Consider the following 27,312-nt stretch of genomic DNA (forward strand, 5'->3'; position numbering starts at 1 on the left):
ATGCCTGTGTCGTATGATTTGGAGTACATTTCTAGGAGGTGGGGGGGGTCAATTCTTCTGCGTATTCCTTGTAAAATTTACTAGGGAAACCGTCAGGCCCAGGTGCTTTCTTGTTTGGGAGAGTCTTAATCGCATCACGGATGTTGTCTACAGTAATTGGTTGGCTAAGGAACTCTCTCTGCCCATCAGAGAGCCACTCTAAGGCTACATCTAATAGATATGTGTCCAACTCGGCTGTGTCTATCATGCCTTGTGTGGTATACAGGTCTGCATATGAGTTTCTAAACTGAGCTAGTATATCCTGAGTAGTGTAGTGATCTCGGCCAGTCATGTCAGTGATCTTGGTGATAGTTTGTCGGTCTGCACGAGCCTTGATCTTGTGGGCTAAATAGTGTACTGGTCATCCCCCTCCCCAAATGAGCGGGCCACATGACGACTAGAGATGTACCTGGTTTCCCTCTCAGCTAGCTCATTGTATTCTAATATATGTTTTTTAATTGTCACCAGTGTCTGGGTGCAGGGTGAACGTTCGTAGTCACGCTCGAGGCTCTGTAAGGTAGCTTCGACTTTGGCTATCTGTCCACGCAGATCCTGCAAGATGCCAACTGACGTTCCAATGCAGGTGCCCCGAATCGTGGCTTTAAACGCCTCCCAGAGGGTCATAGCACTGCCAACAGACCCCTTATTATAGTCAAAGTATTGTACTATGGCCTCACGAATCGTTGTGACATACAGCGGGTCCAGCAGCTCTGTAGAGTGAAAGTGCCACGTGAATGCTTGACAGATAGTGCGTGGAATTCGGAGGTTAACTTGGACAGGATTATGATCAGAAAGGGTGCGGGATAAGCCCTTTACTTCAGATATCCAGTTCCCGACATCCTCACTCAGCAGCCAGTAATGAAGCCGAGACTGGCTACCATACGCAGTGGAAATGTGTGTGCCTTCTAGTCTCTCTGCATGTCCGTGACACCATATATCTATCAAACCCAACTCAGCCATCCCCTCATTAATGACCCGGGCTGCCCTGGGTTATTGGCCCCCTTTGCAGCTTGACTTGTCCCTACTGGGGTCTAGATGCATTTTAAGGTCGCCTCCCCATAAAATCACGGCTTCAGGCCAGGCGCGCAGTGTGGAGATGATGCATTTGAATAGGGTAGGGTCATCTGTGTTCGCGCAGTTGGTGTTCACAATGGTGATTAGGTTGCCTGCCAGTTTCCCATGAACGAGGGCATACCAACCTGCATCATCTACACAAGTTTTAATCATGGTGAAGGGTAGACATTTCTTGATAAGTGTAAGTACACCTCAGGAATAGGAAGAGTATGAGGAGGCTAATCAATAACCTGCCCATTGTTATCGTGTGTGGGGCCAGATGTCGGGCATGGTAGAGACTGGAGTCAGATAGCAAGAAAAGAGGAGCAGATTGCATATAACATACGCAAACAATAAGTGCCTCGTGTGCAGTGCGAAAAGTTGGACCCGGTAGGGAAAGGAATACAATAGCAAGAAACGAGGGGCATGGAACCACTTCTGGTGTGCGGTGAATGCTGCCTCCTGTAATGAAGCAAGGGCCATAGATGACAGCGTCAATCGGGCCGAGATACAGGTGTTAAGGGAGTTATGGGTGTGGATTTCCCAATGCTGTCATTGGTGTACACGGTTAATAAAGGGAATAAAGAAAGTCATAGATCCCCCGTGAAAAACCATGGGGCTACTGGGCACGAGGGCCGAGGAGGCGGGGTTGGTGCACAGAAAGCATGGAAAGGGCGAAACCGAAAAGCCAGAGAAAGTAAAGAAAAAGCGGCAAATGCATCACGGGTGACTTGATCTATAAACACAGCGAGGACGGCTGAAAGTCAACATGATGTGAATAAGGTCCAACGAGAGAGCGGATAATCTATACTGCATGAGACCGAGCAGTCTCATTACTCGGGTGGTTCCCAAGGGAGAATCTTACCTGAACAACTGGAAGCTGCCGTTGGCTCCGTTCGAAGATCGAAAGTGCCGGTAGGGAAACTGTCAGATATAAGCTAAAGCGCGTGGGCCTCTAATGGCTATAAATGGCTGATGAATCCGTATCCCAGACATTAAGTCTATTCGGACGGCAGCACCAGCACAAGTGTGGCTTAGGGCAGCTGGGTGCTTGGAAAGGGCAGCGTCAGAACTGGTTGCCACAGGGAACTGAGCAGTCAGTGAGAAACCCTGAGCATCCCAGGTGGAAAAAACAGATGGTCTTTAATGAAGTGAAGTAATAGGAGTTGGGGGAAGGAAATGACTGCCCAAAAAGCTAGACTCTGGGTCGGGTATGGTGATGTCCCACAATAAACTCCTTGGAACATAATAAATGAACCCAAGTGTGTGTTGGGGTAGATAAACCACAGAGTCCACACGTCGGAGTTTAAATGGCCTTGTGTATAAACGGCCCTGGTAAGAACGCCAGGCCTATGCGTCTGCAACCTTCGGCTGGACCCAATCATGGTACCTTCCAAAGCCGTGGACAGGAGCCAAAAAAGGGGTAAGGTGTGTGCATAAATTAAAATCAGGCATGAGAAAACCAAAAGAAATATATATACGCAGGGCGTGGAGTCTGATGCCCTCTGATTGGGAAAGAATCCTGCAACAGGGGTTGGTGGGGTAAGCCCTTATCTCAGGAAGTAGTGGAACTCATGATCAGTGTTGTGTCCCCTCTTGACCGCATCAAGTTTACAAATCCACTTGGCCTCTGCCCTTCTAAGTGTCAGTTCTCTATTCTCGGTTGTCAGGTGGGATGTGGTCAATACCAATGAAGCTGAATTTGATAGGGCCAGTGTGTGTTGAGCGGTAGTGTTCAGTCATGGGGTACCTGTCATCACCATTGATAAGGGCCCTCCAGTGTTCTTGGATTCTGGCCTTACGTTTGCGAACTGTGCTGCCCACGTAAATGATGCTGCATGGGCATTCCAGTATGTAAATCACAAACTGTGTGTTGCAGTTTATGTGGTGTTTGATTTTGTATGTATGGTTGGAGTTGTAACACAGTTCCTTGCGCTTGTTTTGACTCAGACAGCAAACATTGCAATTGGTGCAGGTAAAGAAACCTTCCGGTGGACACGGCAGACATGTATTAGTGGTTGCTTTACTGGCTGTAATGTATCTCGGGCATAGGGAGCTCCTCAGGGTGCGCCCTCTTCTAAAGATCAGAGAGGGGTTGTCGTTGATATGGGGATGTAGAGTGGGGATCTCGACCAGTAGGTGCCAATGTTTTCTGAAGGCCTTGAAGATCCGATCGCTATGTGCCGTGTAGTCAGTGAAAAAGGCTATCTTGTCTCTCTGGCGCTCTTTGTTGTGTTGTTTCCCTGCCCCTTGTGAGTGCTTGTTGGTGAGTGTATCTGCTCTGAGGAGGGCAAGTACTCTTTGCTCTGCTCTGTCCAATACCCTTTGATCATATCCCCTTGATCTGAAGCATTGCTTGATGTCTGATACATTCTCTCTGAAGTCATCCTCTTCGCTACACGTGCGTCTTGCCCGGACCATTTCCCCATAAGGGATATTAGAAATTCCCGATTTAGCATGGGCACTCTCCGCATGGAGAACGCTGTTGCAGGAGGTGGGTTTTCGATGTAATGAAATGTGAACCTCCCATAAAGAGCCCCGCGTACGAAGGAGCAAATCTTAACCCATGGCGCTCCCCTGTAGTTGGTGGTACCACCTTTCGTCGTGTTTGAAATAGTTGTTGGTGAGGATCAGTTCTATCATGTCCATAATCATGTTGTTATAGGTGTAGTGGTCTGCCCCTTCCGTGTCTAAGTAGTACCGGGTTGCCAGCATGCCAACGTTTATATGAATGCATGTGTAGAGTCCCACCACGTCTAAGGTGATAAATCTGAGCTCCTTTGACCATGAGAACCCTTCCAATTTGACCAGAATGTCCTTGCTATCTTTTAGGTAAGCTGGTAAGTTGATGACATGTTTTTGTAGAGATATGTCCACAAACTCAGATAATCGCTCTGTTGGGGACCCTACTCCTGAGATGATCGGTCTGCCTGGTGGGAAATGGCCCCCCTTGTGTACCTTGGGCAGAATGTAGATGCACGGGAAATGTGCATTCTCAACGTGTAAGTATCTATACTCATTCTCAGTAAGTAGGCACTCCTCCCTCCATTCTGTGAGCCTAGTATTGATGGTGGTTTGTAATGCGTTAATGGGGTTGTGTTGGATGAATTCTTAACACTGTGGGTCATTCAGTTGTCGTGAGATTTCCCCCATTTAGTCCTGCGGGTTCATGAACACCACATTCCCACCCTTGTCTTCCTCCCTAATTACGATATTAGGGTCCTTTTGTAACCTCTGTAAAGCATCTCCTTCTTTGCGGGACAGATTGGGTGTGGAATGGGGTGTGTACTTGTTGGGGCCTTCGAGTTTCCTAAGTTTCTGTGTAATTAAGTCGCCAAACTTCTCTATGTTGGCATGGTATCCACCTGGTGGGACAAACCTTGATTTGCATTTGGGTCCAGTGTCCCGGTTGTAACTTTCCTTGATGTCCAAGTCATCTAGTATGGTCTGTATATCAAGTGTTTCATCATTCTCAATGGCCAACAGTGTTTGTACTCCCCGTATGTCCCCAATGGTGCGGTGTGTAGGTGAGGTGGGTAAAACATTCATGACAGGTCTAACAGGTTGCTGTGCAAAAAATTCTTTTAATTTGAGTGTTCTAAGAAATTTGTACAAATCTATATGAACACCGACTAGGTCCCCATATTGAGTGGGACAGAATCCTAGTCCCATTTTCAAAACATTACATTCATGTTCATCAAGCAACCTGTTTGATAGATTTATAATCTGTAGATCTGAGTTCTGTATTGGCATGACGTTTGGCCTGTCCCCCCCTCCCCCCCGTGGTGGGGACCCCAGTCTGCTCTGGCATTTTGATCATTGTCTGTTCTTTTTGGGACAGAGTGACATTGCGTGACTGTCTGTTCTTCCGCCATGACCTCTCCCCTCTCCTTGTTTTCTTGTGTTCTTTTTTTCTTGTTTCTCGCCTATGCGTAATCTCTCCAGTTCCCTTTGGAAGTTGGAGGTACCCTCTCCAAAAGGGATTGGAGGCTGTGCTGTGCTTGATGTGGTACTTTCACTTGAGGCCAGTGAACTGCTACTTACTGATTTGGTTTCCAAGCTTTCTTCCCTGCCCCTTTTCCTGTCATCACTGTTTATAGGAATATCATACTTTCTGGCGAATGTGTAAATAATTCTGCCATCCCTATAATCTTGGTCGTCCCTTTTAATCTTTCCCATTTTCTTATCTCTAAGGTACTGTTGGTACTCCTCAATCACTTTGTTGAGAATGGCATCATTTTTCTCCATTAAGTCCTTACAGTTCATAGATTCTATCTGTTTTTCTATTTCATCTACTTCTGCCTGTAATTTCTGGCCTTTCTCACTAGCATGTTTGACCAACATTTTAAATGATGCTCCCTTGAGATTATGTTCCCATTCCTCCAAGAGGTCCCCGCTTAGGTACTCAAATGTTGGGAAGATGAGGATTCTGAGGCCCCTGGGGATTTTGTCATTTTCCAAGTATTGCTGGAGGGTTATGCCGTCCCACCAGAGGGCCAGTTCTTGTTTCTTGACTTTTTCCAATCTTATAAAGCATGATCGTAGTCCAGTGTTACGTTGTTCTGTAGGTGGTGCAGCGGCCGCCGCACTGAACCCTTTACTGAAGAGATCCTGTGCCATCTCTTATCTTCTGTCGATTAGTTTTGGCATTTCTTTACGGGATGCGCAGGTGTGCTGGTTAGTCCAATATATTCAAGCTGAGCGCGGTTGCAGACAACGGCGGACATGGTGACTGCACTCCCTGCTGTGTTCACTTTGTAATTATTTCAACGCTGTTTCCAGTTGAGTGTGCACATGCAACTCTGGCACCTGTTTTTAAAGCACCTGCTGCCACATTCCTTTCCTCCCGCAATTACCAGGCCTCACAAAAATGTCAAGTTAACTCCTGTGATTAATGTTCTTCCTGAAGAGAGATCGGAGTTTTGGATAGGTCATGTTTTGACTTATGTGAAGGTAGTGCAGAGGGTTAATATGCCTGCTGCCAACAACGTACCATGTAGATTACAGAGTGCATATAATGTAAATAGATCAGCAGGTTACTGCTTTTAAAAGAGACAACCTTTTGTTACTTGCAATTTATAACGTATAGTCCTAATATAGAACAGTGGGGTATTACCTTTCCTCATAGACCTGCATACACACTGCAAAGTATACATTAGAGCATAGATGAATGTTGCAAAAAGGGTTAATTTGGGTAGAAATCGAGTCTTATTATTAAAGTAAACTCCCAACGATGCTGTTTCTTTTTTTTTCGACTCTGAGTTTGTGCTTCTCCACACCAAGCACTCCTAAACTATATGGCCTACCAGTATGGATGACATGTGACTCCTACACTTTTAGTCCTTTGGCTTATGTGACATTTCCTATAAGCTGATTTACACATGTATGTTTGATTGTCTCTGTGTAATGTATGTGTGATGCAAAGTGCTGTCCTTTACTGGTATGAGTGGCTCTATACAACTAATTCAATGCATCTGAGAGAGAGTTGTTATGGAGACTTGGTTACTGTTAAAGGGTGCTAGTGAGAGAATTGGTGGTCGAGGTGGTCATTGGGGGGGGCGCCAACTAACACTGTCGCACTGGGCGTCACCAGCGCTAAAGCCGGCCCTGTCCCCAAGAGGTGGCTCTTAGGTCCAAGACTCTTAGCTGGCATAAGTGTGTACTTCACCTAAAGATAAGGTGAAAATCCTGAAATGAGTGCTCCTCACGACCGTGCCTGTATGTGCCAAGACTGTTGCGTGCAACAACCCCGACAAGAAGCTCCAGGGAGACCTGCTCTTTGCACTGCCAGCAACCACCAACAATGACTGGCAGCGGAAGACCTGCACTTTATGCTACAGTAACAATAGCCCGTGACGACCACCACTGTGAAGCTACAGCAATGACCATCCGTGACATCCGACTGGTTCTTTGAGCTACATCGGTGACCATCCGCAAATCCGATCTGCTGTTTGCCCTACAGTGATAACCGTCCATGACGCTCAGCTACTCCTCTTGGCCCCCTTTAATGTAAACAGAACTCTTCACGCTGGATTGAGAAGGTAACTTTTCAGCATGACTAACCTGGCCCCTGTATCTGACCCACACTCCCTCATGGTCAGCCTGACCTTGTGACTTTCCCAGTGTCACATGCGAACGGCTGACTGTGAGTTTCGCTTTGTGCTTTTGGGCATGATTTTCACTGAAAACTTTAAAACTGAATATCTCCAGTTCTACTGATTGGACTTTTGTTTCTCTGTTATCATTTCATTTATTAAAGTGCAATCTACTTGTCTACATTATTACTGTTTGTGTGCTGCATTAATACTTCACACCTTGGCTCTAAGTTGAACCTACCTGCTGTGTGCAAAGGTATCAGAAGGTAAAGCACAGGTTAATTTAGTGACTTTTTTTTATGGTTCACCCTGACAAGGCTTGTGTTTGTTGCCTGAGCAGGGCTTCCACCCCTTTCAACCAATAACCCTATTTTTTACAGGTTCTGAGTGACATTAAATAGACAACAAGAGCATCCAAATGAAATCCATAGAAATAAGGAAATTCATTTCTGAGTGTGTGTCATAATGTGTATCATGATATCGGAAACGTCTGGTATTAAATGATGGTAGAAGTTGGAAAATCATTTACATTCTTGGGCGGAGGCCACTCTTTGATTGTTGTGATTTTACTAGGATCCATGCTGATGCCAATTTCAAATATCACAAATCCTAAAAACATTACTTCACAGGTCTCTTCTCAGACTTAGTTAAATGTTTCTGCATGTTGTAAATCTTCAAAGGTAATCTTTGCTTTCTTCTACTGGCGACATCTCCATTTTAACAGACCAGGTGGTTTATACCCTGTTCTTAACATTCTCCTGATGATTTTTTCTGTTGCTCATCGATTGGAGAAGTAAGGCCGACAAAGATGTTGATGTAGTGATAAAGCATTTTTGTCGCAATCCTTGGTAAAATAAAACAGTAGCTGCTCTCAGTCCATGTTGCTTCAGTAGCTAGAAATGAGCTATATAAGCTCACGGGTTTGTGGATCCTTGATATAGCCAATTGTTAGCAGATTGAATATTCTTGTCTTCACCAAGTATAACTCAAAATTGTTGAATAAATGTATTTACAATTCTTCAGCCATGGACTCTTATTCAAAATCAGGGGCATCCCCCATACAATTGCATCGTTAGTTAAATAGGACAGAAACAAATGCAACTTTAGGCTTGACCAATTGGAAATAATATGGTTGTGTCATAAAATTGAGCATACATTTTTCGAGAAAAGTCTGTAAGGTATGTAGATCACCTCCATATTTATTAGTTTAGGCGAGCACCCTGTTACCCTGTTGAACACCCAAATACTCCCTCAAGACGATATATCCATAGTTTCTGTTGAATAATGAGGACTAGAGCTGACTTCAGAGTGCAAGATAACCCTTGGAGCACGTGTGCTAATAGAAGGTGGTGTCCCTACTAATTGACTAATATTATTGATCACTAAAGCTCTCTCTTGTTCACAATTCATCCTGAATCTTGGTTATGTCTTGAGCCATAGCCTGTACAGGATTTATGTCTGGAATACTTTTTTAGGCCTGTCAAATTGTCAAGGTTCCAATAACTTCAAATCCAATGTGAATCCCAACCCTCTCTTTTACTGTTGTTGTTCCCATAATAAAACTTAACACCAAGGATGGCTAAAGGTTTCTTCCTCTGGGATTGGTGTTCCTAAGGTAAGTGCATATAGGCTTATTCAGAGACTTTCCTTTGGAGGACTTCATAATATCAGCACATACTGGAGAGTGAGAAACATTCCTCATGGTGATTGGTCTCTGCAAGGTAAGTACATACCAAGAAGAACGCGAACATTAAAAATCCAGATGTCAAAGTAATGTCAATGTCTCGCATTAAATATGAAAAGACATTGACACAGCAGCAGCGAACATATTGCAGACTCTCTTGCAAATACGTCATCCATTGGTGCTGTGATGATTGTTGAAGAAGACCAAGAGACATTCCTAACAACCAGTTGAAAGTCACAATGCAGGAGCCAAAAGTAAAGGAAGGAGGAAGTGGCAACAGAGCACACAAACATCCTGCTTTTCTAAGGAGGAAGAACAGAGCTGAGGGAGTATGAGAAAAACAAAACAATGTGAGGGACAGGAAGACTGAGGGATCGAACCTTAAGTGATAGTGACACATCTTAGGAAAGTACACAGTTGCCAAGCAATGAGTGACTAAAATACTCTCTTTCTTGTACAGATTGGTGGTTTAGAAGTAGGAGTCAAAAACCTCTCTATTTCTGCGATAAGGCTTGATCCTTCCATTTTCTCACACTAACAATCCTCAAAATAAAACACATTTTCAGTCGAGCTTATATCTCACTTGTTTCCAACAGAAAACACAAGACATAACCCTGATGTCCTCATGTACACAACACGCCACCAAGACAATATAGTTGGGAAAACATTGACAGTTGAACATCATTTTCCTTACACCATACCAACATTTTTCTCAAGATCAATCAGACAAAGTTAGTTTTAAGCATACATCACCCTCATACTCACATCACATTGTAGCTATCTATCTAGGAAACAATCCAATCCAAACAATACTCTGTATCAGCCTGTCAAGAGACAAGGAGCCACTCAGCTCAAGGAAAAATGTCACCGTCCTGTGGCACACCCATCAATGCACACACAAAGATGCTTGCCAAATTAAAACTAATTTTGCTTCAACTTACCCAAAGCAAACAATAACTATATTAGAAAATTAACACATCTTTTTAAACCATAAACATTCTAACACAGCTAAACAATGATATACAACGGATGGATTGAAATTAAAATAATAATTGTATAAGTCGCTATACAAATGCTGATAATATAAAATAGCACAGTACAACATAACTATGGAAAAGTGGGGTATAAATTCGGGAACAAGGTATCCATACCAAAATAATACACACACCCTATTTGGGTCTCAACAACATTCTCAGTGAACCTTAGCCCCTGGTCACTATGGCAAAAGCAGCAGACTCCGAGTGGGACAAGCATGGTTTCCTTGGCCATGTAGGGTGTGCCTTTCTGGGAGAAGTATCAGCACCCAGCCCCGGTCCTCCTGAGGTGGAAAAAAGGACTAATGGCTTGTTTACAAGTTTGGCGGCATGTGTAGACTGGTGCTCCACCTGCCATATCAATGATCCCGCAGCAGTGGTGCGGCAGTCAGAGTCCCTAATATGCTGGCAGTGCTGCTGCGGCTCAGCCAAGCATATTAGGAGTTTCCTCACCGTCACAGTTTTCATGCCAGTGAGGCCGCCATGAATACTGGGGCGGTGAGGAAACAAAGGTGCATTAGAGCCATGGGATGCCTGCAGGTGGGCACATGTTGTGCGCCCCGTGTGCAGTCACCCCCTTTCCTGCACTTGAAGGACTTTACAGTCCATGCCGTGCAGGAACGGGATGTGGTGTTCCCATTGCGGTGCCTTTTTAATGTGCACAGCCGTGGGAATACCAAAGGAGACCAGGAGATAACTCGTAATGTGGCAGGCGGGCAGCCGTATAGTTTGGCGGTCTTGGAATACGGCCCTGACATGGTGGCCCACTCCAAGACCACCAAACACCTAATCAGGCCCTAAGTCCCACTTTCGTCCAACTGCTGGAAAGTCCCTCCTGGTCATTCCTTCAGTCCTCAGGACAGACGTCTAGTCATTAGATCTCTTTCTATCAGGGCTCCTGTTGGGTTCAACCTTCACTAGTCAGGTGGGCCCTCCTCGATCAGAAGTGCTTCTGTTTTTATATACCTAGAGCTAGCAAAAAGGAGGTCAAACACTTGAACCCAAAGAGTTCCAGTCCCTCCGTGCCAAAGGAGTCAGAAGTTCTCAAGTCCTCTGCTTCCTGCAGTCAGACAGAGTCTTCCATGGTAAAGATGTTTTCTTCTCAGGTCCATAAGTGTACTAATAAGTTGATGGTTAGGTGCCTCTTTTATCCTGTGCACTAGTCCGTGATTGGTGAATCCCCTCCACACAGTCCTAAATATTTTCTCACCAATTCCACGCCTCCTTCAGCAGCACGTTCTTTCTTGGTTTCCTGCAAACCTCCCCATGAGCCCTATACACTGCTGGGGTTGGAGCCAGAGAGTCTTGGATGGCCCTGGCAATGAATTGTAGCCGTTCTTGCCAGCCCAGCTTGGCATTACCAAGACAAAAAAAGAAACATAGCTAATTCCTGCTAGCTACCCACTTATTGACAACACCCTTATCATCTAAGGTTCAGAGACTAAGTCATTGCCTTCCAGAAAAAGAATAATTATCAGAAAGCCATGAATGCACTTTGGCCACCACAGCAGTACTTCCAGGCAAACTGGTTTTAAACTGTGTTTTTTGAGGCAGCACAACATAGATTTTCTTAAAGTTACCTTTCCACAAAGTTATCAAACATCTGCTTTCAACAATGAATTAGGCTTTTGAAATTCAGCTATTCCCACTGCTGGAAGATTAAGCTTTACCCATACAGTGAAACCAGCTTTTGGACTATTGTTCACTTTGGTTGCATACCATTCCCAATCTTTTAATATATTAAGCACCCTGTCGTGTGGGCTTGCAAAGCACACTTTGGAAGCAACGTTTCCAAGATAGAAAAATAGGTGTTTCCTAATTGGCAAATGCATTTTTCCCAGACATGTGTCACTGCAATATTTTAAACGGCATCCCAGCAGAGTCCTCTGGTGCGCCTGGCAGACATATATTTTTATCATATATGTGGGCGGTGTAAGAACACACACTGTAGCCTGTACATGAAATTTAAGGTCCATGCCATTGGTGCTTTTCCACATTTTTGCATCTGCTTTTACAGGGATTTAAATAGGTCAATTAGATCAATCCAAGCAATGCCCTATCCCATTCATGTTTATAGGGGAAGCACAGGTGCTATACTACTGTTCAGCAGTGGTATAGTGCATACCATCCTATAGCCAGCAAACCAGACAAGAGAAAATGGGAGAACCACAATAACATGATGTACTTTCCTACACAGTGCAAAACACTATATTAATCGGCATCATATGTTTATTATGTTTCAAAGCTGTCGTAAGCCAGGGCTTACGACTGCTGGCCAGATGAAGCTACGGACATCCTTAGAATTTTTGCTGTTCTGCATGAATTTAGGGCGCTCACACCATAGCTAGACTGATTTGCACTATTGGAAAAGTCTATAAACAGGTAAAGAAAATGCAGATAATGAAGAAGTTCTGAAAGGTACAAGACCCCGTGCATTAGTAACAATTGGCGACACATCGGGCCACTTACCTTTGGCACAAACACCAGACACAGCGTGATGGTGCTGCAGAAGATGATGACCAGCGCCACAATGCAGAACTGAACATTGGGCTGGTCGCGAGTGAGAAACGACACAGCCGCTCCTATGATGCACATGATGCCCACGTTGTACACACTCATGCCGATGTACTTGCTGTCGTTCAGAGCCGGGATGCTCACATTTCTAGTCTCCCAAGCCAAGAAACAGCCAAACAACTGCAGCAAGAAACAAAAGAGAGGAACATGTATAACGAGTTGTAATAGTGTATAACAGAAAGTAAAACAAATATCTCATAAGTGAGAAGGTTACAATAATGTCAGCAGAATGTTGGTTAGATTAACCTCTCTTAGCAAAGTCCAAGACCTTCAAGTGTGATTTTACATATATCTTGGTGCATGCTGCCAGAACTCCCGCAATAAACATTTCCCAAAGAAAAGTATGCAGGATTACAACAAAGGTTTCTTTAATTGCACACTGTTCATACATTTAGAACGGTTTTGACATGTACAAATGTTTTTTGAGTAAACCAACTCCTTACTCTCCAGGAAAGTTGATAAATGCACTTCTGCTGATCGTGATTATGCGCAAGAGAGCTTTTATGGAAGATGTTACCTTTCACGAAGAGGACACAACATATTTTTTCTATTTCTACTGTGATTGTTGCTAACGGGCGAGTATCTCTTTGCGTTGTACAGCGCTACCCTACCTTTTCACTAGGTTCGTGCCATAGAAATATCACATACATACAAAGCATGTTCGGGAAAAGGTTAATGGGAAATACTGCTATGTTCTGGAACTTTAAGGCACTTTAACTACTAGTTTGCACTCAATACGTTTCAGAATTCAGAGTTGGTCGGTGGAATGGTCTTGTGAGGGCTTCCTGAGAACCGGAGAAAAAAAAAACCTTGTGGCTTGGTCATGAATGAGGTCCACCAGTGTGCTCACAAAAGGCAGTTTGTGAATGGCTGCACGAGCTAAGCAGAGACTTGTCAGGTGCGGTCATAGGCCTAATTCCCTAAATTGTATATCTACACCTACAGCATGACTGCCTCACAAGGATGCAGATGTATGGCTTTCAGTAATTCACAGGCTTCTTATAATTCCAACGGGAAACAATAACATGACAGTTGGAGGTTTCCAGGGATCCTTCTGGGCAACTTTCTTGAATTCCAGTGTCCAATGATGCAGAGTAATCTCTGCAAGTGTAACTGTATATGTACAATTACACCAGGGGAAATGCAATGCAGCGGGGAAAGTAATCTTTGTTGCTCGGTTTTTAAGTAAGTAATTAATTCTTTATTGTATGACAACCTAAAATCATTTACAAATACAGTACATGTTATACCGTAAATAAATACATTTGATTGATTAAAAGGTCTAAAAAAATTTAAGAACGTCTAAAAAACAAAAATGCAGCAGAAAAGAGGAGGGACATCACCGAGCGAGACTGAAAGGCATGGGAGCGTGGACGTGCAATAAGATGTCATGCAGGAGTAAGTGTAATTACTTTGGGCGTAGGCAGCCGTATGGGATGGAACATATGTGAGCCGTAAAAGAACAGCGAAAGAACGTCAAAGGAAGTCGGAGCGACGTCTCGGATAGAACTGAGAGGCATAAGTGTGTGAGCATGCAAAAAAGTGTCGTAGAGACATGCATGTGATTTTTCATGCGTGGGATAAATTGAGGGACAGTGCTCCTCCCAAGGTGAACTATACAATGGAAAATAATGAATAATAGTGCAAGTGGGCGAAATATAAAATTGTGATGCCAAAATCGCTGCCACGGTTGCTGTCATCATCAGTTCTTGCGTTGATCGTAGAGTCATTCCGGCTACCGCATAGAACTTCCCAATTTGTGCGCGCTCCATCGGCAATGTGGTGGTGCAGATGAACAATGGAGCCTCCTTGAATAATCTTGCGCCATTTTGAATGAACATAGTTCTTAAAGATAGGCGCCTCAGGCTCAACAGAACTGGACAGCAGCAGATAACATGCTCAGCAAATTCTATATGGTATTGGCACATACAACATCCACTGCTTCTTAACGGTGTATTTTTCCAGTGAGCCCTGTATTGATAATGTGAGAAGCCTAGTCCTCAGAACATTCTGTAGGGCTTGCCTGCCAATCCTGCTTTCAGGTATGGTTGACATGAGGTAGCTTTGTGTGAGTAGACAAGGCCCTCTGCGCCACAAATAGATCTAATCCGTTTGAGACCCTGTTGCCTTGAGGTGTTCTTTCCCTGCCTTTTTAGCAGGTTTTTTAGGCCGGCCATTGTTAGTGGTATGTCCATTAGGAGATCAGCTGGCAGACCCAATGTCTTGTTGGCTATCAAGAGATACCTTGCCCAGCGACTAGTGTAATTGGTGAAAACTATTTGTAATGCTTCCCTGATTGTACCAGGACCTGCCTTAATCATGTGATGATAAAATGTAACTATATCTTTTTTACATTCTACATCCATTGCTGGAATATTGAACTCTAGGCGAATCAGTGTGCACCTTGTTGAGTATGGAAGCTCAAAAACATTTCTAAAAGCCATGATGTGCAAGCGCTCCAATTTGTCAGTCAGCAGGCCAGGGAAAGCAAGATGGCCATAGCTCAGTGTTGGAATTAGCTTTGCTTGCATTACTCGTCGAATGCCCTCCGTTGAGTGGCTTTGAAGCTTATGATTTAATTTACATAAGACATGTGTAACCTTAGCCGCTTTAGCCTCAAGTGCTTTGGCCTGCAGTGTTGGTCTGCCAGTGTCTGAGAATTGTACTCCCAGATAAGTATACTTGTTAGCAGTAGCAGTCCTTAACGGGCCGATATGCCAACCCAATAGTGATTTTTTTGGTTTGTGGCCACAGACCAGCACCTTGGTTTTTGTTGCATTGGCTTGAAGTTTGTTTTCCATGTAATAAAATGGTATGTCTCCAATGCCCTTTTCATGCCTATTCTAGTTTGATCCAATAGAAAAAGGTCATCTGCATACTGCATGATCGGAAGTCTGAGATGGCCAAGTTTGGGCGGAAAGATGTTGGGTTTTAGAAGTGCCTCGCCCAGATCCGCAGTGTATAAGTTAAACAGTGTGGGTGCGATCACACAACCCTGTTTTAGCCCTTAGTTTGTGTAGATATTGGCTGTTGCACATGTCTGTGTGAGCTTGGTGTGAACCCAAGTTCCGGTATGAAGTGACATTATGGCCACCAGGAGTTTCCTCGGAATACCCTACTTTGCGAGTTTTGCCCACAGTATGTTACGGTCGATTCCATCGAAGGTGGCACTGTAGTTGACAAAACATGCATATAGTGGAGGGGTGGTGATCTCGGTGGCCTTGGTTGCCAGATATGATAGCGCAATGGCATTGTCCATTGTTGATGAGTTCGGCCGAAATCCTGTCTGGTATTGCGGTATGATTTGATGTTTTGTTTTCCATACCTCTAACTCTTTCAAGAGCACCTTTGCAAATGCCTTTCCATCGATGTCCAATAATGTAATCAGTCTGTAGTTCTCTGGATGTGAAGCATCCCTTTTTTTTATAAATGGGTTGCAAGATGTAAGGGGCCAAAAAATCTCCATCTTCATTGAAGATGCTGCCTGGTAGCCCATTACGCCCGGGAGGCCCATCTTTCCTGATTCCCTTGAGGGTAGTTAGAATTTCTTTTTCTGTTAGGGCAAGGTCCCCTGTCTCATTCTCTTGGGGGTAATTGCCTTCTACCTCCATGGTTTTTGCCATGGGTTTGTCTTGGTCGACACATAGCCTAGTTGCGTGGGCTGCTCATTTTTTGGCGGGTACAGCATTATGGATATGGCTTCCATGGTTTAGACCATCAATCAATCAATCAATCAATCATAGCATTTGTATAGCGCGCTGCTCACCCGGAGGGTCTCAAGGCGCTGGGGGAGAGGGGTCCGCTACTGCTCGAAGAGCCAGGTCTTGAGTTGCTTCCTGAACATAGCTCTAAAACTCCCTGTTCTTATTGGGTGCTAGCAGTGCATAGATGTGTTTCCATTTTTCTTCTGTGTTGGTTTGTTTCAACTGCCAGACGTTTTTTTTGGGCAGTTTTCTACATGTTTTCAAAAATGTTTCCGTCCGTGGGCACTTTTCTCTCCTGTACTGTAACTCTGCCAGAAGGCACCTCTTTTTACTCTCTCTGAATAATTTGTTGTCGAGGAGATTGATTGGCCCATTTACAGTGCGTTTGCCTTTATATGTGGGTTGCCTTCCTGCAATCAAAGCATTGGATAGCGAGGCCATGATTTCTGGCCAACTTTTCTGAGGGCCAGTTGCCCATAAAACATGTTTCCACTTGTTGTATTTGGCCCGGCTTATGGCTCCCCATTTAATTTGTTTTATCTGTGCTGGTTCATTGGTTAGATTAAGCATTTTACCAGCAGTTAGGTGTTTCTCATGCATCATGGTGCTTATATTAACGAGGATGGATATTGGAGGATGATCGCTTGCAGTAGTGTGTAGCACCTTATATTCTTCACAGCTCTTCACTAGATTCTTGCTCAGGAAGATGTAGTCTAGTGTGGAGATGTTTTTAAATGTAGGTTGTAGTTTCCTGTTTGGCTGCCCTACTTGGTTCACGGACTCCAGGTTAAATTCATTGATGCAGGCTTCCATGATATTTCACCCACTATCCCCTTGGCTTTGTTCCAGGAGGCACAGATCTCTCATGTTAAAGTCCCCGGTAATAATACATTCATGCCCTGGGTTCTCATAGTTATTTTCAAATCAATCCGGTGATCATCCTGTTGTTTGCGGTTCTTGCCTTTTTGTTTGGATTAACTTAAAGGTTAATTACTGCAATTGTGGTCGGGATGCCCTCTAATCCAATTCCTTTTATAGTTGTGATCTGAACGTCAGGTGAATGCGTGGGCCATTCCTCAATTCGTACTTGCAGGTTTAGTTTTACAAAGATTCAAATCCCATCAATCGGTCTTCCAAATATGTTTTTCTTGTTGGCCGATGTGTGGGTCACCTGAAAGCCTTTAATGGAATTTGGTGTTACCGTCCATGGATCCTGCAAGCATAAAATATCTCCTGTTTTAAGGAAATCCGTGGCTTCTTTATTGGTTAAAGTCGATTTGAGCCCTGCCACGTTCCAACTTATTAGTCTGATCTTAGTTCTTGTTATCACCTCTTTTATGCCTCCAAAATTATTAGTTTGTGCCTTCCCTGGTATCCCGCATTGTTGGAGTGTGGGAAAAATCGAAGGATTTCTTGTGCTAGAGATTTTCCCTCCCGTTGGTATGCATTGCCGTTGAGAACGTGGCCCAGTCCTCTAATATGACATCCTGGGATGCTCTTACCTCCATGCAATGTCTGGTAGCATCGCCCTTATTGTGAGAAGTTGGCCTGGTATATGCTGTCCACTAATTAAAGTGGGCACCTTGTACCAGTCCAAACAACTCTTATTGATGATTAAGTTAAAGACAACATTTATTGAAAGCTATCCTAGTGGTAGCTATGGAGAGCAGCCTTCAGGCTTAGTCTCGAAGGAATGTAAAGCAGCTTGGTTTACCAGATTATAACCTCTTGAATGACCAAATGAAAGGAGAACCACACAAGGGGCCTCATGTAGGTAAATAAAATTTACAGATTCTTAAATACCGAACCGTACCGAATCGGTATTTAAGAATCGGTAAGTTATATGTAGGTAATAATTCGGTAATATTTACCGAATCGGTAACATTCGGTATTCAAGAATCGGAATTTACCGAATCGGTAAATACCGAGGTGGTATTTACCGATTCAGTAAATACCGATTCGGAAAATACCGAATCGGAAAAACGAAATCACATGACTGTTTGAAACAGCCAATCCTGTGCAACCAAACCCCACCCAAGTAGGAAGTGGCCACACCCAGGCAGGTGCACTCAATCAACAGACTCAGGAGAGGGTGGGAGTGCAGAGGAGAGGCAGGGAGCCAGTGCCTGATTGTTGAGATCAAACTTCACTATGTCCAGCCAGAGGACAGGAGGGGAAAGGAGGCGCAAGGTGAAATTCAGCCCCAAGGAACTCCAGGTGCTAGTGGAGGAGGTGGTGAAGCAGCACCAGAAGCTGTTTGGGAGGCAATCCCTGCAAGTGGCAGAGTGTGAGAAGCGCACTATTTGGCTGGCAATCCAGGCGCAGGTAAATGCAGTGGGAGTGACCCACAGGGATATTGACGTGTTAAAAAAACGCTGGTACGACCTGCGCATCGTGACTAAGAGGAAGATGGGGGACATCCAGAAGGAGGCCAGCCGGACAGGAGGTGGAAGTAACAGGGCACCTGCCCTCACCGAACTGGAGGAGCTGGTGCAGTCGACAATCGAGCACGAGAGTGTTGTGGGCCTTGGGGATGCCGGCAGCTCTGCCAGAGCCGCCACCCAACAAGGTAAGAGGAATGCACAGCAATGTAGCCCCCCCTACCCCTATCCCACATCCCCCATTGTGAAATGAGTATCCCACTCCAGTCCATGTGTTACTGCAGACAGGCAATGCATTATGGGAGTTGTAGTCAGGGATCCCCCACCATGAACAGAATAGCACAGAACAATGATGCATGGTACACACATTAGCCTAAAGCAGACAGAGGACTATGTGAGAGTGTAACATCAATTTATTGTCAAGCTTGCAATGCATGCCTTCAGGTACACTGAGCTGATGTTGCCTTTCTGTCCACAGACGTAAGATCGCGCAGGACTGCACATGGCACAGGAGAGGGGGCACACCGTCAAGCCAGTTCAGCTACGGGCAGCACAAGTTCTGGCCAGAGAGCGTTGCCACAGCCACCATCCCCAGTACCTGAGCCAGCATCCCCAGTACCTGAGCCAGCATCACCAGTACCTGAGCCAGCATCACCAGTACCTGAGCCAGCATCCCCAGTACCTGAGCCAGCATCACCACTCATGCTGGAGTCACCGGCCACATCACCGCCTGCAATAGTGAGGTCGAGGAGGCGTGCTGCTGCCAGGCTGCGCGTGTTACACACATCATCTGATGACAGCAGTGGGCCGGAGCCAAATACTATGCCCCAGGATGGGAGACATACCACTGTGCCCTCCACCTCACAGGGAGAAGACACGCGTGCAGGACGGCGCCGCAGGTTGCGTGAGCAAAGTCCACCTCCAATCGATCACAGCCATGGGGTCTTTGGGGGCCTTGAGGCCAACATGTTAAAACAACAGCGCCTGCAAACAAAGGCAGTCATTTCAGTACAGCGGCATGTGCGGGGACTGAGAACCACATTCAAACAAATGGACAGGAACATCTGCGCAATGGCGGCGGGGATAACTGACATGGCAGCGGGCCTGCGGGACGTGTCACAGTCCATGCAGCTGTTGTGCAGCAAGTTGGACGCAGAGAGAGCTGCAAGGCGCCGGGAACGGCAGAGGGGAGACAGGCACACCAGGGCACTCAACCGCCTGGCAACTGCAACATCACTACTGTGCCGGCGCTCAGTGAACATGCAGGAGGGCCTTACACACTGCAGCAGCGACGTCACTAGGGGGATGGTGCAGGTCACCAGTGCCCTGGAGGTCCTATTGACCAGTCAGGCGGCCACAAGTGGTGCAGGGGATGCTGCTGAAAGCATGGACACCAGCAGCAGGAGCAGCATCACACCCCCCGTCCCAGAAACACGCAGGAGCAGCAGGCGGCATGGGGCTGGCACCAGTGAGGAGGCTGAATCCGTGCCATCCCACAATGTAGCGCGTGGCTGCAAACTTTGATGCTACACCGTGTAGCGATAGACTGTTGGGTGACGTAACACTGGACTTCACACTTGTGAATGAGCAATGTTGCCAGAATGGCATTATCCTTGTTTAGTGGCGTAGTGGCGCATTATTAAACTACGTCATTACAGACAACAACTGACTGTGTCCCCTTACTTACTCAGAAATAGTTGCATGTGATCTCTGCCCGTCTCGCTCTCCCATCTGTTGCTGTTGGCACTCCAGCAGCGTTGTCCTCTGGCTGACCTGATTCATCATCATTGTCCTCAAAATCTATTAGTTCCACCTCTGTACCTCTCTTTGTGGCAAGGTTGTGCAGCATTGCACAAGTGGCAATGATCTTGCAACAGATGATGGGTGTGTACTGGCGTGCACCTCCGCTTTTATGGAGGCAGCGAAACCTGCTCTTCAATAGTCCGAACGTGCGCTCCACCACATTTCGTGTACATTTGTGTGCCACATTATATCGTCTCTCACTCTGGGTTGATGGGTGTAGGTAGGGAGTGAGGATGAATGACCGCACGGCATATGCACTGTCGCCTAGGTGAGTAAAAGGGAACCATCAGTCACATGCCTCAATACACTATGATTTGCAGGTTTCATGGGGCGTCACTGTTACTTACCTAGCAGGTATCCCTCTCCAAATTCTCCGGCAAGCAGTCGTGTGTAGATCCCACTGTTCTGGAAGATGTATGAGTCGTGGCTGCTCCCAGGAAACTTCGCAACAATATCAGTGATGATGTTCCCTGCATCACAGATTACCTGCACATTGATGTGGACTTTCTGTTCCTGTAGATGTGCTCAGTGGCAGCTGGTGGGCAGATTGGGATGTGTGTGCCATCAATACAGCCAATGACATGGGGGAACTGTGCCATGTGATAAAAGTCAGTTTTAGTTTTCTGCAGTTCAGCCTGTGTGTTTGGGAAGCTGATGTAGTGGTGCATTCTCTGCATCATGGCATCCAGGAGCTTCCTGAAGAAATGGGACAGGCAACTCTGGGATACACCGCCCACCGCAGCTATCACCACCTGGTAACTTCCAGAAGCAAGTAGATGTAGGCTGCAGAGAACCTGCACATGTGGTGGTATGGCATGCGCCCTTCTTGTTGGCTGGTCCAGGAGTGGGTGCAGGTCCCTTATCAGGTCCATGATGGTTTGTGGGTGTAGCCTGTACCTTTCATGTTTCTCAGCCTCAGTCAGTTGGAAGAGTGTGATGCGCTGTCTGTATATGCGTTCCTCCCGTCTCCATATCCTCAGACCTGCTGCCTGTAGACGTAGGCGCCTTGCAATGACATACAGAGCGGCCATGTTGTCCACGCTGATGCATTTTGGGATTTATTTTATGCACTGTTGATGATTACCACCTGCTTTCAATCTGTGTTAATTACCGACTCTTAATTACCGAATTTCATGGATTTCTAAATTACCGAATTTACCTACATGTCTTTTTCCGTTTTACCACTTCCTATTTACCACTTCATATTTACCGAATCGGAAAATATGTATTCGGTAAATATGAATCGGTATTTTAGAAATCGGTAAATATGAATCGGTATTTACCGCTTCATATTTACCGATTTTTGGTTTTTGGCCTCCTACATCTCACTTGACTAAATACCGGTCGGTAACGGGAAATTTACCGAATTTCGGCCGTTACCGACCGGTATTTGGCTACCTACATGAGGCCCAAGGTATATATATAAAGGATATGTATTTATTACTAAACACTTTCTACTAACCTCTTTATGAGATTAGAGAACAAGGTACACAATATTAATACACTAGAACAACAGTAAATAGCACAATGAACAGTGGTCCCCAGGGGGAGACAAAACCATATATTAAGAAAGTGGTATAACAACCCCGGCTTGAATAGACACAGTGCCTAGAGCATGTAGAATCGCTGGGACCCCAAGGAACCACCCAAGGTAGTGACACAGGGGACCCATGGGGAACGCGTGCAGTGTGAGAACACAGCCGCAAGCTCTGTACAATCCTATGGGAAAGTCGCGGTTGGAATTTTAAAGCTTAAGGACACTCAGGAGAGGACTTTGAACAAACCCTTTTAAACTTAGAAAGGTTCTAAGGCCAGCACCCACGTGAGCACTGGAGTACTCGTTTTACCTAACCCAGGGAAGCCGGGTGCATAGGTGTCCAATGGTGTCGGGAATCTTCGTTGTTTTCAATGGCGTGATGCTGCAAAGTGCTGCTGCCGTGAAGAGGAAAAGTGTCCGGTATGATCCAAGCCTGGATCGGAGCTGAGTAGAACCTGAAAGCAGAGGGGACAGAGTCTGGGTCACTTGCCAGTGACCAGGGGCACGACAGACGAATGCCCACGATGTCGGGTGTTTCAGGTGTGAAGAGGTGAAGCTTGACTTTGCAGCCACGGGGACCAGAAGACGTCGATGATGACCAAAGTCTGCAGTCAAGCTGTGCCACAAAGGATGTCGAGTGCTGGGGGGTCAGTGGCCGGATTGGAGACCAACAGGCCTTGGCAACGGCAACCCACGCGGTCAGAGAAAAGATGCTTCAGTGTGGACCAGCAAGGTCATGTGGACTCCCCAAGCGATGTAGAGTCAGGGCACTTCTGGAGCAACCAGGAAAGCCCACTGAAAGTTAAGGCACCCTTCTCAGGGACCCACAGGTCGACGGACCAGGGATCGTGAAGGGACGTCAAGAGGAATCACTAAATACCAGCCCACAGAACATTCGTGGAGTGTAGGCCAGTAATCTTCAGTGGAATCACTGCTGGGGGTCGGGACTACAAGTAGCCCAAAGCACAGCCTCCAGGATCGCCCAAAAGCATATGCTGCTGCAAATGTGCACGGTGTCCAGGGCTTCAGGTTGCACTTACAAAAACTGTAAATGTTGTCACTTTAAAATATTCACCGAATCTAAGGATGAATTTTTGGAGGATGCACCACGCCCACAACATTTTCCTTCAGTGATGTGGAAATTTTCTACTTTTCTCGAGGGGCAAACAAAGAACAATGCCACCTTCGTCACGCGCAAGATTTGCAAAAGAGTTCTGTTACGAGGGGATCCTAACAAAAAATACTCGTGCGGCACAGCAAGTATGATGAAACACCTAAGGACCCTTCATTCAAACAATCTTGCACGAGAAGAGTGCAAACAGATGAGAAACACTCCAGTTCTGTATCTGTAAAAAAGAATCACAAATAAATGTATATTAATAACTTTCAAACTTATACTATTCCATTACTGTACAAACACATTTTATATAAAACCTGACTAAAACTATAGCCCTGAACCACAAATGTGACGATGGTTAAAACACTACATGCATAGTGCATACTACTTTGAAGCAGTTCATGCCCTAAAGCCTACCTCACTAAAAGACTACATGCTAACTGACTAAATGATTACAGTACTATAAGGAGACACACTGGGTGAGTGACAGGGTGTTTGCTAGAAGTGTATGAATACTGACTAGGGAATTGAAGGTGTGAAAGACAACTGTGTAGGTGATTAGAGGACTGCGGGTCTCAGGTTTGGTGAGAGCACTGGTCGGCCTCGGGGAAGCTTAGGAACCCACCTCCTGTGTTGCAAAATCTTTGGAGTCCGTCAGGAGCTGCGTAGATGCAAACCGGTCAGATGTGTCTTTGGTGCCTGCCTTGCAGGGGAGTAACTCCTTTACTCCAAGGGAGATTCTTCGGTCATCCAACGTAGTGTAGATAGTTGAAGTACTTGGTTTCTGTAGCAGAGTTTCGTCCAGGTAAATCTAAAGTCATGTAGCCAGGGGTTCCTATTTTATACCCAAGGAAGGGGTGGGACAAACTCTGGGGATCCACCTATGGTAGGGTCAAGACAGAGGGGCGGCTACACCCATGTCCTTTGTCCAGTTTCGCGCCAGAGCAGGGGCTGATAGCCTGTGCAACCGGTTTGAGCTGGACTATGCACAGGGACACCAAATGTGCCCCCAGTGCAGACATCAAAGCACTCTCAGAGTGCACCCACCCTGCCCCAATACACTAAAGCCTGTCTGGGAGGTGGTCACACCTCCCTGTGACAGGAAACCTAGGGCCCGATTCACAGAACTAACTTAAGACAAAATCCTAAACTTACTACCATTTTCGTATTCACAGAAGGCACTTACTCATTTTGGTATTCACAGAAGACACTTACTCACTTCGGTATTCACAGAAGTTAGGAGTCCTAACTTTAGGACTCCTAAATGCCTTCTGTGAATACCGAAAGTCTTAAAATTAGGATTTTTTTTCAGTTTAGGAGTCCTAAAGTTAGGACTCCTAACTTTACTACTACTAAACTGAGAAAAATCCTAATTTTAAGGCTTTCGGGAGTCACAGAAGGCATTTAGGAGTCCTAAAGTTAGGAGTCCTAACTTTAGGACTACTAAATTGAGAAAAATCCTTATTTTAAGACTTTCGGTATTCACAGAAGGCATTTAGGAGTCCTAAAGTTAGGGGTCCTAACTATACTATTACTAAACTGAGAAAAATACTAATTTTAAGGCTTTCGGGAGTCACAGAAGGCATTTAGGAGTCCTAAAGTTAGGAGTCCTAACTTTAGGACTACTAAATTGAGAAAAATCCTTATTTTAAGACTTTCGGTATTCACAGAAGGCATTTAGGAGTCCTAAAGTTAGGAGTCCTAACTATACTACTACTAAACTGAGAAAAATCCTAATTTTAAGGCTTTCGGTATTCACAGAAGGCATTTAGGAGTCCTAAAGTTAGGACTCCTAACTTCTGTGAATACCGAAATGAGTAAGTGCCTTCTGTGAATACCAAACTGAGTAAGTGCCTTCTGTGAATACCAAAATGGTAGTAAGTTTAGGATTTTGTCTTAAGTTAGTTCTGTGAATCGGGCCCCTATTGTCTAGACGTTCCCTGCCGGACTTTCGTCCAGCAGCAGCAGGGCACACTCGTGTCTGTGGTTGGCAGCATCCATTTTGTGATGCCAGTGTTTGCAAAGCTGGTACCGGGTGTACCGGTGCGGTCATATTTTTCCCTCTAGTAGGGTGGAATCATACCTCCTACACCAGGTACTGGTGTGGAGGTATGATTCCAAGGTGTTTGACACCAAACACACCATGTTTCCATGCAGCCGTTTTAAAGTTAGCATTTACCGCAAGGTTATAATGCACTTAAGAGTATTTGGTTGGCTGCATCACAAACAACCCCGGAATAGAGGTTCTGAAAGCTGCAGAGGGGCTCTGCTTATGCATGGGCACCCTCTCACATAAAACCCAGCACCCTGCCTTCAGGATTGATAAGGCCTGCCATAGGGGTGACTGATAGGTTTATATGTGCAGTGACATGGATAGATATAGTGAACCTATATCTAAGTAAGAGGTGCATACACCACCTAAACACAGGCTGCTGTAGCAGACCTGTTGTGTCATTTTTAATGGTCTCCCAGGGGTGGCATAATACATGCTGCAGCCCCTGAGAGGCCCCTGGGGTACCTATGCCCTAGGTACATAGTATACCATATACTAGGGACTTATAAGGGTACTCAAGAATCCAATCTCGAGTATACCTAAAGTACATGCAATCAATTTAGAGAGAAAGCAGCTAGGCTGGGGTCCTAGATAGCAGGATCCCAGCCAGACTAAGTCGAAAACAGTGAAACATCAGCAAAAAGTGGGGGTAACTATAAGAAGCAGATCCTACTCTCCTACACTTATGAAGCTTGATTTTAATGTTATTGTCACAGGTTTGACTCAGAATCTATTTTATGCCCCTTAATATATTTTCTGTGGTACTTGCGCCGCTTGTTTGTACGGCCTCCATAATAGTACTTGGGGATACTTTTCCATTGGGCAGTTATCTACGCAGATACCCCAATCCTTAAGTAGATCTTTTTCCGCCATGATATTTTGAATGTCTAGCTTGTTGGTCCACTTTGTTAGGGTTGACTCCCTATGGCTTATCCAGGTGTAATTTTTAAAGTGCACCGATGCAAGGTGGTCTGATGTTAAATAGGCCAATGAGGGTATACTCGACAGGAGATATAAGATATTTGAGCGATTTAAAATGTCGCCCGGGCCTCTTGTCTCGGATTCAGGGGTGATGATCACCATGAGCTCCGAGTCTGCCAAAGGTTCTTTTCCCAGATTATTTCCCTCAAACTCATGTCTCTGCCCATCGTGCAAAGTTGTTTGATCTGAGATCCCTGTTTGGCCGTTATTCCAGCAAGGCGCAGCTTGTGTTTTTCCATCTGATATAATATTGAAAAGCTGCTTACGCGTCTGAACCCTTTGGTCGAGCGGTGACGTCTTCCATGCTAATGTAGGTTGTGAAGTTGCAATATTTTGGCCTTTACATTGCGTTTTCGTTAATGGTGGGTGTACCTCCGACGAGTAAGGTTCCTGCTCTAATGCAGGTATCAACATCTCCAACTTCTCACACTGTGTCCTGATATTTGAGTTGTCGTATTTTTGCTGGTCTCAGGCAGGTTCCTTGCCTCCCAACTTTCTATTCCTTTAGTGGCAAGTTCTGTGGTTGGTGTTCGCCGCATCGGCATAGGATTGTACCTGGGGATTGAGAACAGGGTGGGTGTTGGAGTGCATTGAATTCGCCTTGTGCAGACCTTCTGTGTGCTTCACGTTTGGATATTTTGAAATTGAAGTTTCCTGGCAGTTATTCGCCTGGGATGCTTCGGCTATAATGCTGTTTCTCATCTGGAAAATGGGATAGTTCAATGGGCCCTTGTCAGTGCTGTCTGTGCCGGCATCGGGCTGGTTACAGACTTGGTTTGAGAAAGTTGTCCTTTCATGCTTTTTTTTCTGTGAGTGTCATCCCGCTTTTCCTTTTACTTGTTTTCAGAGATTTACATAGTTTTTTCTTTTGCCATCTGGAGAGCTGCCCTTCAATTGCTCTTTGGCCTGTTTTTCTGCTTTGATGTCCATCGTCTGTGCTAGTTGCGGGGCTATCACTTTTGCCCGGGAGCATGTTACAGATTGTAGTGGCTATGCCAAGTATTACTTCTGGTTCCATAGGTGTTATTGCTGCTCCAGGGTGTGGTTCCTCTTTTTCAGAGTTTTTCCTGTTGTGTATGTTATTTGTCCGTGCTTCACTGCATTGATCTATTAAGGTTGTTAGCAAGTCAGGCAGTGTAGTTAGTTTTTCCACCATTGCTTCACTAAAGCTTTTACTGGACTTGTGGTGCCCCCTTGGCCGTTTTCTCTGGTAGTCTACTGATCAACTTTAGAAATAATCATGTCCACCTTTGTGTT

At 45.3% G+C, this 27,312-nt stretch overlaps 1 protein-coding gene across 1 annotated transcript in view; it reads right to left on the bottom strand.

Moving 5' to 3' along the window:
• The window catches only part of GABBR2 (gamma-aminobutyric acid type B receptor subunit 2), a 2,527,100-nt gene that overhangs the window by 131,765 nt on the left and 2,368,023 nt on the right, over nt 1–27,312 (bottom strand). Inside the window, exon 15 of the mRNA XM_085606789.1 lies at nt 12,375–12,599. Within this exon, the coding sequence (XP_085462915.1) occupies nt 12,375–12,599 (225 nt within the window). The remainder of the gene's footprint in view (nt 1–12,374; nt 12,600–27,312) is intronic.

The sequence above is a fragment of the Triturus cristatus genome, chromosome 5_2, assembly GCF_964204655.1.
Source record: "Triturus cristatus chromosome 5_2, aTriCri1.1, whole genome shotgun sequence".
Taxonomy (NCBI): Eukaryota; Metazoa; Chordata; class Amphibia; order Caudata; family Salamandridae; genus Triturus; species Triturus cristatus.